General features: G+C 42.9%; 1 protein-coding gene across 10 annotated transcripts in view; it reads left to right on the forward strand.

The window, feature by feature from the left end:
• The window catches only part of myo6a (myosin VIa), a 64506-nt gene that overhangs the window by 22153 nt on the left and 29446 nt on the right, over positions 1–12907 (forward strand). For 8 of the 10 annotated variants that reach the window (XM_034527350.1, XM_034527347.1, XM_034527346.1 and 5 more), the window contains exons 13-20: positions 2560–2717; positions 3191–3282; positions 3992–4064; positions 9115–9242; positions 10257–10352; positions 10539–10709; positions 12256–12294; positions 12396–12489. In XM_034527350.1, coding sequence (XP_034383241.1) covers positions 2560–2717; positions 3191–3282; positions 3992–4064; positions 9115–9242; positions 10257–10352; positions 10539–10709; positions 12256–12294; positions 12396–12489 — 851 coding nt within the window. The other 2 variants (XM_034527354.1, XM_034527355.1) reach the window with 2 other exon arrangements.

Here is a 12907-nt window from a genome sequence, read left to right on the forward strand (position 1 = left end):
AAATGCTCATTTGGTTTCAGATCTAAGCACAAAGAGGATCAATTGATATCGTTTGAAGGGAGAAGTTTAAATACAACTTGGAGTTATTTGGGTCCCCTCCAGGCGTTCTTGGTTATGTTTTATAAGAATGGACAGGACGGACCAAAGAAAACAGAACTCACTGACACAGAGACACGAAAAGCTAAATTAAATATTGTCTAAAATTCTTTTAAAAATGTATAAATTAAAGAGAAGTTTAGTATGTAAACATGGGCATTAAGCCTAGGTGCTTGTTATTCACTTAAAGACAATGGAGAACATGAATGCTCAGAGCTACAGATTATTATTTTTTTTAATTACATATACATTTGTTTATAAATCATTTAGTCTATAACGCGTGAGAAATATGGCCAGTTTAATTTCTCAGAATCCCAAAGTCACTCTAAATTCTGTCATATTTACAACATATTTTACAACATTGTTGGGTTAAACATCTCCATTTATCTTCTAATAGCCACCAAATATTCCTACATCCATTTCCTATAAAACAGATTTTCTTCTGTGATTGTACAAAAGGATTTCCAAACATGTAGAACCTGTAGGTGACATTTAGATAATGCTGACAAGTAAATTTAGTGACATTGTTTTCACATTTCTAGATAAATCCATATGTAAAATTATATAATTTTTATAATATAATTAATAATTAATTAAATTTGTACATAAATTACTATGGTACCATTCATAGTCTTTATGAAAATGTCCCCAATAACCAACACCTTCAGTGTGTTTTGAAATTGAGATTAAGCCATTATCTTCAGTTATTTGTTTGTGTTTCTTTTGGTGTTTCATTACATCAGATTGCTAAAATACACACTGAATATACACTAAAGGAGCTCTCTAACGTTAGCTAGCTCACAGCATAGGCAGTTAAGTTAACGTTAGCTAGTATGAGCTCAAGTAGCTGTAGTAACATTAGCTGGCTCACAGCATAGGCAGTTAAGTTAACGTTAGCTAGTATGAGCTCAAGTAGCTGTAGTAACATTAGCTGGCTCACAGCATAGCCAGTTAAGTTAACGTTAGCTAGTATGAGCTCAAGTAGCTGTAGTAACATTAGCTGGCTCACAGCATAGCCAGTTAAGTTAACGTTAGCGAGTATGAGCTCAAGTAGCTGTAGTAACATTAGCTGGCTCACAGCATAGGCAGTTAAGTTAACGTTAGCTAGTATGAGCTCAAGTAGCTGTAGTAACATTAGCTGGCTCACGTAGCTGTAGTAACATTAGCTGGCTCACAGCATAGCCAGTTAAGTTAACGTTAGCTAGTATGAGCTCAAGTAGCTGTAGTAACATTAGCTGGCTCACAGCATAGGCAGTTAAGTTAACGTTAGCTAGTATGAGCTCAAGTAGCTGTAGTAACATTAGCTGGCTCACAGCATAGCCAGTTAAGTTAACGTTAGCTAGTATGAGCTCAAGTAGCTGTAGTAACATTAGCTGGCTCACAGCATAGCCAGTTAAGTTAACGTTAGCGAGTATGAGCTCAAGTAGCTGTAGTAACATTAGCTGGCTCACAGCATAGGCAGTTAAGTTAACGTTAGCTAGTATGAGCTCAAGTAGCTGTAGTAACATTAGCTGGCTCACGTAGCTGTAGTAACATTAGCTGGCTCACAGCATAGACAGTTAAGTTAACGTTAGCTAGTATGAGCTCAAGTAGCTGTAGTAACATTAGCTGGCTCACGTAGCTGTAGTAACATTAGCTGGCTCACAGCATAGACAGTTAAGTTAACGTTAGCGAGTATGAGCTCAAGTAGCTGTAGTAACATTAGCTGGCTCACAGCATAGACAGTTAAGTTAACATTAGCTAGTATGAGCTCAAGTGGAAAGACATTAGTGAATATTAACAAAACGTTAACTGAATCTTAATCTCAAAATATAAATTTTCTATTTTCTCCACTTAATATTTTGACTCAATTCCCCTTTTTTCTGTTTTAGTTTACCGATTTTACTTTTAGTTATCGTACTCAGAATTTATTTTTGAACACGTTTAAAAAAAAAAAAAAACTTCTTTCATCAAAGTCTGGCACAATAAATCCGTTTGTGTTAAAACCGTGAACATCAAAGTATTTAATAAAGCGTCTCGTCAGACATCAGATGTGTAAGTTAGTCGTGGTGCCGTTTGTTTGAACAGATTAAATCCCGTCTGACACAAAGCATCTGTTTCTATTAGGAACTCACAGCTGGGAGTCTTTTCCAGATAATTAGATTGTTGCAGCTTTCAGCGCCTCAGATGTCACTTCAACTGCTTTCAGAGCTCACGCTGCACATTCAGTCCCGACTAGTCGTTCTTCACCTTTTTATGTAAAACATTATGTACAAATTAAAACTAACGGTTCCTTTGTGGAGCTTTCCACTGTTTGGCTTTTCACTGCATCCTAGAAGCCAGAAGGTGGAGCTTCAGATTACCTTCAAGTCACTTCAACTCCTACAAGCGCAGACGCTCAAATGCATCCACTCAAAGAAGCGCTTCTCATCTGCTCCTATGTAAGCCATCATGTGACCCCCCCCCCCCCCTGTGTGTCTCCAGAGTGCCACTCAAAGTGGAGCAGGCCAACAACGCCCGGGATGCCCTGGCGAAGGCCGTGTACAGCCGCCTGTTCGACCACGTGGTGACCCGGGTCAACCAGTGCTTCCCCTTCGAGTCCTCCGCCAACTTCATCGGCGTCCTGGACATCGCCGGCTTCGGTTGGTCTCCATCAAAACCTCTTCTGACCTCTTATTTACAACTCTGTGCAATGTTTTACTGGAAAAAAATAACGCATCACTATTTGGACCACGTTGCTCGTCGATACGGCGTTCCAGATTGAATTTAATTCAATGTTTCAGATACATATTGAATCCACATTTAGATGAATGAGACATGCTCCACCTTTTCACCAGGTTTCATGGAAATTGGGCCAGTTGTTAAGTTTGTTTTCTCCATAATCCTGTTGACAAACAAACAAACAAACAAACTGAGACCAAAGAACAACCTCCTCGGCATCTTGGGAGAAATTATCTCAGCTGTTCAGCTTAAATATCTTTGCTAGTAAAAAAAAAACCCAAAAAACATTCAGAAAAAAGTTCGGGGTGATTAAATTACAAAGACTTAATATTTGATGATGTAGATTTTCCTCTTTTCTGATTATAATTAGAATATTATCGTTCCTGTTCCGCAGAGTACTTTGAACACAACAGCTTCGAGCAGTTCTGCATCAACTACTGCAACGAGAAGCTGCAGCAGTTCTTCAACGAGCGCATCCTGAAAGAGGTGAGGGGCGCCCTCGTTCCATTTGGGGGTCACACCAGAGGCGCTGCCAGCATGCAAAGTCCATGACGCGAATGTTCGCCGGGCGTTTGGTGTGAACGCAGCATGAGAGACGCAGCCAATCGAAGGTTCCCACGTTTACGTGCTTCTCTTGTTGAAACGGGTGTCATCTTTTCCATATTGTCTCATTTATGAAAAGTATTGTTTTTCCGAATCTCAGATGCCTCAAAACACGAAATCTAAACATTTGTATTCCTTAACGTGATTTTGTGACGCTGTGTTGTTATGATTGCCGTTTCAAAATGATGATCACCGCCTGCATTGCTCCTAAAGTGTTATGTTGCTTCACGTAAAGTTTCTCTAATATTTTGGATGAAACTCTCGATTTACAGACGACCACGAGGGACGATGTCCGCCGCCGCAGCAATCCACGTCTCTGTTTTGGAAAATAATGATCATTCTTCACGTAACAGGACTAGAAGGCACTCTTGGAGCGCTGCAGCCTTCGTAATTGTGTCATCGTTGCTTCGAGTGTTTGAGAGGAAATGAATTGTGAAAGGAACGCTGCTCGGCTGGCGCCGCCGCGTTCGATCCTCCACAGACGAGCGTCTGGAAAGAGCCATTAAAACCGTTGATTGTCTCGTTATCCTGACCAATCTTTAAACGAATGTGGTTGTGGATTCTCATTATTAATATCTCGTTTGCATTCCAGGAGCAAGAGCTGTACCAGCGGGAGGGGCTCGGAGTCAACGAGGTCCACTATGTGGACAATCAGGACTGCATAGGTACGAAGACGCCGCTGCATTCAGAGCCGGTGGCTCCGCCTCCATATTTGTGCCGAGTGTTTCTCTGCAAAGGTTTATTTAGTGATTTGAATAACTTTGAGATGAGGGACACGAGGAGCCAGGAACTAAACATGCAGATATCTTAGGTGACACCTGGAGATGTCAAACGTCCAGCTGGTGCCTTCATGTCTGGGAGCATTCATGAATTAATCCGCTTTCTGCAGTCAATGAAAATGCATCTACGCTAACGTTGACGTTGTTGTTGGACATTATGCATTATGAAACCGGTCCAACTGGAGCCGTCAGCTTGTGTGCAGAAGAAAAGTCTTTTCATCTATTGATGGAAGACTTGAAGCTCTTTGCTTGAAACCTGACCTGTCTTACATTTTTACTTTGGACTTGACTGTTATGTCTTTGGACTTGTAGGTCATAACTTATGCTTATTAGGGCTGAATTTGGGACTTGTATTAGGACTATTAGGACTTAACTTGGGACTTAAATTAGGACTATTAGGGCTGAACTTGGGACTTAAATTAGGACTTAACTTGGGACTTGAATTAGGACTATTAGGTCTGAACTTGGGACTTAAATTAGGACTATTAGGGCTGAACTTGGGACTTAAATTAGGACTATTAGGTCTGAACTTGGGACTTAAATTAGGACTATTAGGGCTGAACTTGGGACTTAAATTAGGACTATTAGGACTTAACTTGGGACTTAAATTAGGACTATTAGGACTTAACTTGGGACTTGAATTAGGACTATTAGGACTTAACTTGGGACTTAAATTAGGACTATTAGGACTTAACTTGGGACTTAAATTAGGACTATTAGGGCTGAACTTGGGACTTAAATTAGGACTATTAGGACTTAACTTGGGACTTGAATTAGGACTATTAGGTCTTAACTTGGGACTTAAATTAGGACTATTAGGACTTAACTTGGGACTTAAATTAGGACTATTAGGGCTGAACTTGGGACTTAAATTAGGACTATTAGGTCTTAACTTGGGACTTGAATTAGGACTATTAGGGCTGAACTTGGGACTTAAATTAGGACTATTAGGTCTGAACTTGGGACTTAAATTAGGACTATTAGGACTTAACTTGGGACTTAAATTAGGACTATTAGGGCTGAACTTGGGACTTAAATTAGGACTTAACTTGGGACTTGAATTAGGACTATTAGGGCTGAACTTGGGACTTAAATTAGGACTATTAGGTCTTAACTTGGGACTTGAATTAGGACTATTAGGGCTGAACTTGGGACTTAAATTAGGACTTAACTTGGGACTTAAATTAGGACTATTAGGGCTGAACTTGGGACTTAAATTAGGACTATTAGGTCTTAACTTGGGACTTGAATTAGGACTATTAGGGCTGAACTTGGGACTTAAATTAGGACTATTAGGTCTGAACTTGGGACTTAAATTAGGACTATTAGGACTTAACTTGGGACTTAAATTAGGACTATTAGGGCTGAACTTGGGACTTAAATTAGGACTTAACTTGGGACTTGAATTAGGACTATTAGGTCTGAACTTGGGACTTAAATTAGGACTATTAGGTCTTAACTTGGGACTTGAATTAGGACTATTAGGTCTGAACTTGGGACTTAAATTAGGACTATTAGGGCTGAACTTGGGACTTAAATTAGGACTATTAGGACTTAACTTGGGACTTAAATTAGGACTATTAGGACTTAACTTGGGACTTGAATTAGGACTATTAGGACTTAACTTGGGACTTAAATTAGGACTATTAGGACTTAACTTGGGACTTAAATTAGGACTATTAGGGCTGAACTTGGGACTTGAATTAGGACTATTAGGACTTAACTTGGGACTTAAATTAGGACTATTAGGACTTAACTTGGGACTTGAATTAGGACTATTAGGTCTTAACTTGGGACTTAAATTAGGACTATTAGGACTTAACTTGGGACTTAAATTAGGACTATTAGGGCTGAACTTGGGACTTAAATTAGGACGATTAGGTCTTAACTTGGGACTTGAATTAGGACGATTAGTTCTTAACTTGGGACTTAAATTAGGACGATTAGGTCTTAACTTGGCCGATGATGTAGGACTTTTCTGTCTTGACTTAGGACTTGTTTGTGCTTACTTGGGACTTGACGAGGGACTCGACTTAGAACTTGAATCTGCATTTTTTTGCTGGCTAAGACTTGATATTTTGTGTTTCCTCCCAGACGACATTGTGAACATAGCTGTAGGTGTCAGCGAGTCTCGAATGCTCTCCCAAATCACTGCCTGAGGTTTCGGAGCGTTGCTGCCGGTGCTTTGGAGTATTCATGCTTTTAATTTTCTCTCTCTGGGGTTGTGCGCTTCCAATCCTCTGGTCGTGTTTGCGAGCCCAGGGCGGCCGAGTACTGCTCATCACCGGCCTCGATGTGCAGCTGGCGCCGAGCCCTCGTTATTTGTTTTTTGCGAGCGTGGACCGAACAGCGAGGCGGAGAGATGGAAGCGTCCTCGTAAACAGGGAGGCAGATGGATGTGAGGGCATTGAGGGGTGAAGGAGGTTAATTATGCTTTTTACTGATGTCCAGCTCTGAAATGGCATCAATATTAGATGCGACAGCGGAGAGAGCTGGAAAGAAGCAACAGTCGAGGTGGAGGACTCCACAATGAGCTCTTTATATTGACCCAAACTGTAGATTACATGTGTTTGTTTGTTCGGGCTGCTGTTGTGTGCTCTGCGAGCGGCGGCTACTTTGTCCACCGGAGAGAACATGGAGCTCACGCTCGATGCAGCTGGTCCACACGGGAGATGCATGGCTGCATCAAACAGACAACAGTAGAACATAAAACCAAGATTTAATAAAACCGTGACTTCCCTGAACACATTTGTCGGGTTCCAAACGGGCAGTTTATTTGTCAACGATCGGTTTCATTTTGTTCGCTTCGTCCGCGTTCACGTTGCTTTTCTTTTGATGGGGGGATGAATGGATGGAGGGATGGAAGAGGGTCTGTCTCTGGGGGGTTTTGAGTAGGAAGTCCGGCTGCTGGTCACGGGCTCCCGTGGCCTCGGTTTAGGTGGCCGGAGTGAGTGTGTGAGTGGGAGTCTGCAGCCGCTCTGCACATCTCGAGTCGAGTCGGGAAACGTGCGTCAGAAAGCCGCCGTGAATCATCCTCCATCACTTCCTGTAGCGGGCTTCTGTTTCCCATCAGGTTCACTGTGTCGCTGACCTTCTCACTAGTGATACTGTACTGACGTACACTCTTAGTTACTCATTGGGGAGTGAAAAGATATCCCATAAAGTGCATTGCATCGTGACCGCAGAGACATCTTTTTAAATGTCATTTTAGGTCCATGAAAGTTTGTAAAGCGACGCTCTTTTTTTTGTAATTTAATTACCACATTTAACTTTGTGGTAAATTAAACGAGTCAGTTTAATATTGTTTCCTCCTGAAGTCGATGGGCTTGTTTCTCTTTATTTGGTAACTGAGTCGACCTGAGACTTTTCTGTCTTGTTGCTGGTGACTTGATGTGGACACGAAGGTCTTCCAAATGTCTTGGTGTCGTACTTGATTTGAGACTTGAATCTGGACTGGACTTCACTAAAAGGTCTTACGTTGGAACTTGAAGGTCTTACGTTGGAACTTGAAGGTCTTGCGTTGGAACTTGAAGGTCTTACGTTGGAACTTGAAGGTCTTGCGTTGGAACTTGAAGGTCTTACGTTCTTCCGTTGGAACTTGAAGGTCTTACGTTCTTACGTTGGAACTTGAAGGTCTTACGTTCTTCCGTTGGAACTTGAAGGTCTTACGTTCTTCCGTTGGAACTTGAAGGTCTTACGTTCTTACGTTGGAACTTGAAGATCTTACGTTCTTACGTTGGAACTTGAAGGTCTTACGTTGGAACTTGAAGGTCTTGCGTTGGAACTTGAAGGTCTTACGTTGGAACTTGAAGGTCTTACGTTGGAACTTGAAGGTCTTGCGTTGGAACTTGAAGGTCTTACGTTCTTACGTTGGAACTTAAAGGTCTTACGTTGGAACTTGAAGGTCTTCCGTTGGAACTTGAAGGTCTTCCGTTGGAACTTGAAGGTCTTACGTTGGAACTTGAAGGTCTTACGTTCTTCCGTTGGAACTTGAAGGTCTTACGTTGGAACTTGAAGGTCTTCCGTTGGAACTTGAAGGTCTTACGTTGGAACTTGAAGGTCTTGCGTTGGAACTTGAAGGTCTTGCGTTGGAACTTGAAGGTCTTGCGTTGGAACTTGAAGGTCTTGCGTTGGAACTTGAAGGTCTTACGTTGGAACTTGAAGGTCTTACGTTCTTCCGTTGGAACTTGAAGGTCTTACGTTGGAACTTGAAGGTCTTACGTTCTTACGTTGGAACTTGAAGGTCTTACGTTGGAACTTGAAGGTCTTGCGTTGGAACTTGAAGGTCTTACGTTCTTACGTTGGAACTTAAAGGTCTTACGTTGGAACTTGAAGGTCTTACGTTGGAACTTGAAGGTCTTACGTTCTTACGTTGGAACTTAAAGGTCTTACGTTGGAACTTGAAGGTCTTACGTTGGAACTTGAAGGTCTTACGTTGGAACTTGAAGGTCTTACGTTGGAACTTAAAGGTCTTACGTTGGAACTTGAAGGTCTTACGTTGGAACTTGAAGGTCTTACGTTGGAACTTAAAGGTCTTACGTTGGAACTTGAAGGTCTTACGTTCTTACGTTGGAACTTGAAGGTCTTTGAAATTGATTTTCAGAAATGAACCATTTTTGCTCTTAAGCAAGTTTCTTTTTAAAGTTTAATTAACCGGGTCATGAAGGTTTAATACCCAAAATGTTGGACCGTAGTGATGAAATTAACCACATTTGCACCCTCAAGGTGCTCTACGCTGTTCAGATATTATAATGACACTAACGACAGCGATTAGCTTGCCCATCACCTTCTGGGTTCAACCAGGTCGAGGAGAAACCGTTAATATCGCCACACCTCTTTAATCGTTGACATCTTGATTTAATGGTCCGTGCTCCCGGTTGGCCTCAGGCGATCCGAAGCGGCTTCCATTAACTACTTCCTGTTCTCGTTTACAAAGACCTGGTGGAGGCGAAGATGGTCGGCGTCCTGGACATCCTGGACGAGGAGAACAGACTACCTCAACCCAGCGACCAGCACTTCACCGACACCGTTCACAACAAACACAAGAACCACTTCCGCCTCACCGTGAGTCCACCTAGCAGCAGGAAGTGGTTAAAATCTGTGTTTTGTTTTTGGGATGTTTACATTGGAGAGTTGGCACATTTACCTGTAAATAACTTGGTGGTTTTAGTTTGTTCTCCTACAATTATCCTTTTATGTTTTACAAAATATTTTTAAAAAAATAATTTCAAAGACGGAAACGTGTGTGTGTGTGTGTCTCTGTGTGTGTGTGTGTGTGTGTGTCTCTGTCTGTGTGTGTGTGTGTGTGTGTGTGTGTGTGTGTGTCTCTGTGTGTGTGTGTGTGTGTGTGTGTGTGTGTCTCTGCGTGTGTGTGTGTGTGTCTGTGTGTGTGTGTGTGTGTCTCTCTGTGTGTGTGTGTGTGTGTGTGTGTGTGTCTCTGTCTGTGTGTGTGTGTGTGTGTGTGTGTGTGTGTCTCTGTCTCTGTCTCTGTCTCTGTGTGTGTGTGTGTGTGTGTGTGTGTGTGTGTATGTGTGTCTCTGTGTGTGTGTCTCTGTGTGTGTCTGTGTCTCTGTCTCTGTCTCTGTGTGTGTGTGTGTCTCTGTGTGTGTCTCTATGTGTGTGTGTGTGTGTCTCTGTCTCTGTCTCTGTCTCTGTGTGTGTGTGTGTGTCTCTCTGTGTGTGTGTGTGTGTGTCTCTGTGTGTGTGTGTCTCTCTGTGTGTGTGTGTGTGTGTCTCTGTGTGTGTGTGTGTGTGTGTGTGTGTGTGTGTGTGTCTCTGTCTCTGTCTCTGTCTCTGTGTGTGTGTGTGTGTGTGTGTGTGTGTGTATGTGTGTCTCTGTGTGTGTGTCTCTGTGTGTGTCTGTGTCTCTGTCTCTGTCTCTGTGTGTGTGTGTGTCTCTGTGTGTGTCTCTATGTGTGTGTGTGTGTGTCTCTGTCTCTGTCTCTGTCTCTGTGTGTGTGTGTGTGTGTCTCTCTGTGTGTGTGTGTGTGTGTCTCTGTGTGTGTGTGTCTCTCTGTGTGTGTGTGTGTGTGTCTCTGTGTGTGTGTGTGTGTGTGTGTGTGTGTGTGTGTGTCTCAGGTCCCCAGGAAGTCTAAGCTGGCCGTCCACAGGAACGTGAGGGATGATGAAGGCTTTATTATCAGACACTTTGCAGGAGCCGTGTGCTACGAGACGGTGCGTTCACAACACACATGAATCATGGGAAATTCTTTACTTATATGTCTTTGAAATAAGAGACCATTCAGACGAGACGGCACATTCAATAAATTGCGTGTTTTATATATATATTTATATATCGGCAGCGAGCTGAACACTCAACTTCTTCCTGAGTCCGACTTTGTGTGTTTTTGGGGGCTTTAGACGAAGTTTGTGGAGAAGAACAACGACGCCCTCCACATGTCTCTGGAGTGTCTGGTCAGCGAGTCCAAGGACCGATTCGTCCGCGAACTCTTCGAGAACTCCAACAACAGCAAAGACGCCAAGCAGAAGGCCGGAAAGCTGGGCTTCATCAGCGTCGGGAACAAGTTCAAGGTGAGCTTCGGGTTCACCTTGTTCGTCGTACAGCTGGTCCGTCTACTTTAAGACTTCAAAATCTATTCGACTCTCTTCAAAGCGTGTTTGTGTTGTTGTGCAACATCAGTGTGACCTCTCCGGTGTGCCGAGAGGTCAAACAGCTGTTTGTGTGAATGGAGCAGAGGTGGAGATATTCTAAACACAGCGCTCACTTAAACTCAGAGATTCTTTTAGGAGTCTAAAATAACTTTACTACTGCGGTAGAAGAACCTCACACATCACTCCTGTTATCTAACAGTTTGTGGGTCGCCTGTAGCTCCACTACATCTCCAGTGTGTCAGCTGACCAAAGGTCGACGGAAACATGAACCTCGGCGCTCGGCTCCAATCGCTCACGTGTCCTGACAAAAAAGTTTGGGTGTGTTTTGAGCATTTTCAGGCCCCCAACACTTCTTTTGCCTTCACGGCAAAGAGTGCGTTGTCACGGCAACAGCCTTTCGCGAGACGACCCGATTTTGGAAACCTTTAATCACTAAGATTTGAAGCGCGTAACCCGGGGGGAACGATGGTTTGAAGCTGGCCTCGGGGGCAGAGTGAGCTCCATTGAGGTGGTTTCCCAAAGCCTCAACGGGTGGAGGGAGCAGAGAGGCGGAGGTGGGAATCTGCAGGGATGGGTTTCCATTACAACCAGTGTTCGGTCCCAGTAACGGGCCACAACGAGTGTTTCTAATCCGATGGCTCCCCCAGGAGTCCAACCCCCCCCGCGGCCCCAATGTGAAGCACAACACCAGCTTGTCTGTCTGTCACTCAGAAATGCTTCACATGAAAACGCCACCATGTAAACAACAAGAGATACAGAGCAGGAGGTTCACTCCTCCGGGTAGTCGTGCTCGTGTTTGACTGTTCAGTGCGATTCAATTATATTTGTAAAGCCCCAAATCACAATTGACTAATTTACCTGAGAAGGTTTTTACGACCTGACCCCCAAAAAGGAACTTTAAATGTGATGAGTCAGACTAGAGAAGATTTCCTATGATCCGTGATTTTAGACTAATAGTGATAATAGAGAAAAAAGCTTTTGCCAAGATAATCTTTCTAATTAATGTATTATTTATTTTTTCATGTGTGAACTTTTATTTTTTTTATTTTTGCCGAGATACATATTTGTGGGTCAGTGGTTAGCAGGTCCGTCTTTCAATCAGGGGGTTGGCGGTTCAATCCCCGCCCTAGTCGATGTGTCCTTGAGCAAGACACTGAACCTTGAATTGTTCCCTGTAGCTGTTCTACAGTGTATTAATGTAACATGTAAAGTGTCTTTGAGTACCTTAAAAAGCGCTATATAAATTAAATGTATTATTATTATATATTTCTACGGGTTTGTTGTTGTAGTTCTCATGTTGGCCACACGGGGCCAAAGGATAAACTTCAGAGCTGCATTTCCGTTTCTTCCTTCTCATATTTGGTGCACCAGTTATTTGAAATGTTGCACGTCAACCTAAATAATCTGAGTGTGTTTCGAGGCATTCGGTGGCCTCTCGGTGACGCCATCTTGTTTCTGTCTGCAGACCCAGCTGAACATCCTGCTGGAGAAGCTGCGCAGCACGGTCGGTGTTCCCTGCCGTCGGTTCCACGTTGACGCTCTGATTCTGTGTGTCGTCACGGTAACGACGCCTGTCTCTCTCTCTCCGCCATTCTCCTCCCGCAGGGCTCCAGCTTCATCCGCTGCATCAAACCGAACCTGAAGATGGTCAGCCACCAGTTTGAAGGAGCTCAGATTCTCTCCCAGCTGCAGTGCTCCGGTCAGTGAGAGCTGCATGTGGACCTGATGGTGTCAGGAGTGTGATTAATATAGAACATAACCTATATTATAGTTTATGATGTTTTTCTAGATATTGGGGAAACATTTCCTCTCCCTAGATCCACATCCAAGGGATGATATGGATATTATTAGTGTGTGCAAAAGGAATATACATCTCTTTTTCACATGCTTATTTCAGTGGATGTTTGTACATTTGAAGAAGGTACATATTATATTCTTTAGTGTGTGGTGCTAATAGCCAGTGTCTTTGCAGGTGTTTATTAAAGTCTTTAGTATCTCCAGAGAGCTTTGTGAACCTGAAAGTTCAGGTCCAGATCGGTACCTGGGTTATTATAGTAACTAACACGGAAATAAGCGGTGAAAAATATCGTAAACAAAAAAAACCCAATGTATTTTAT

This window comes from Cyclopterus lumpus, chromosome 24 (assembly GCF_009769545.1).
Source record: "Cyclopterus lumpus isolate fCycLum1 chromosome 24, fCycLum1.pri, whole genome shotgun sequence".
Taxonomy (NCBI): domain Eukaryota; kingdom Metazoa; phylum Chordata; class Actinopteri; order Perciformes; family Cyclopteridae; genus Cyclopterus; species Cyclopterus lumpus.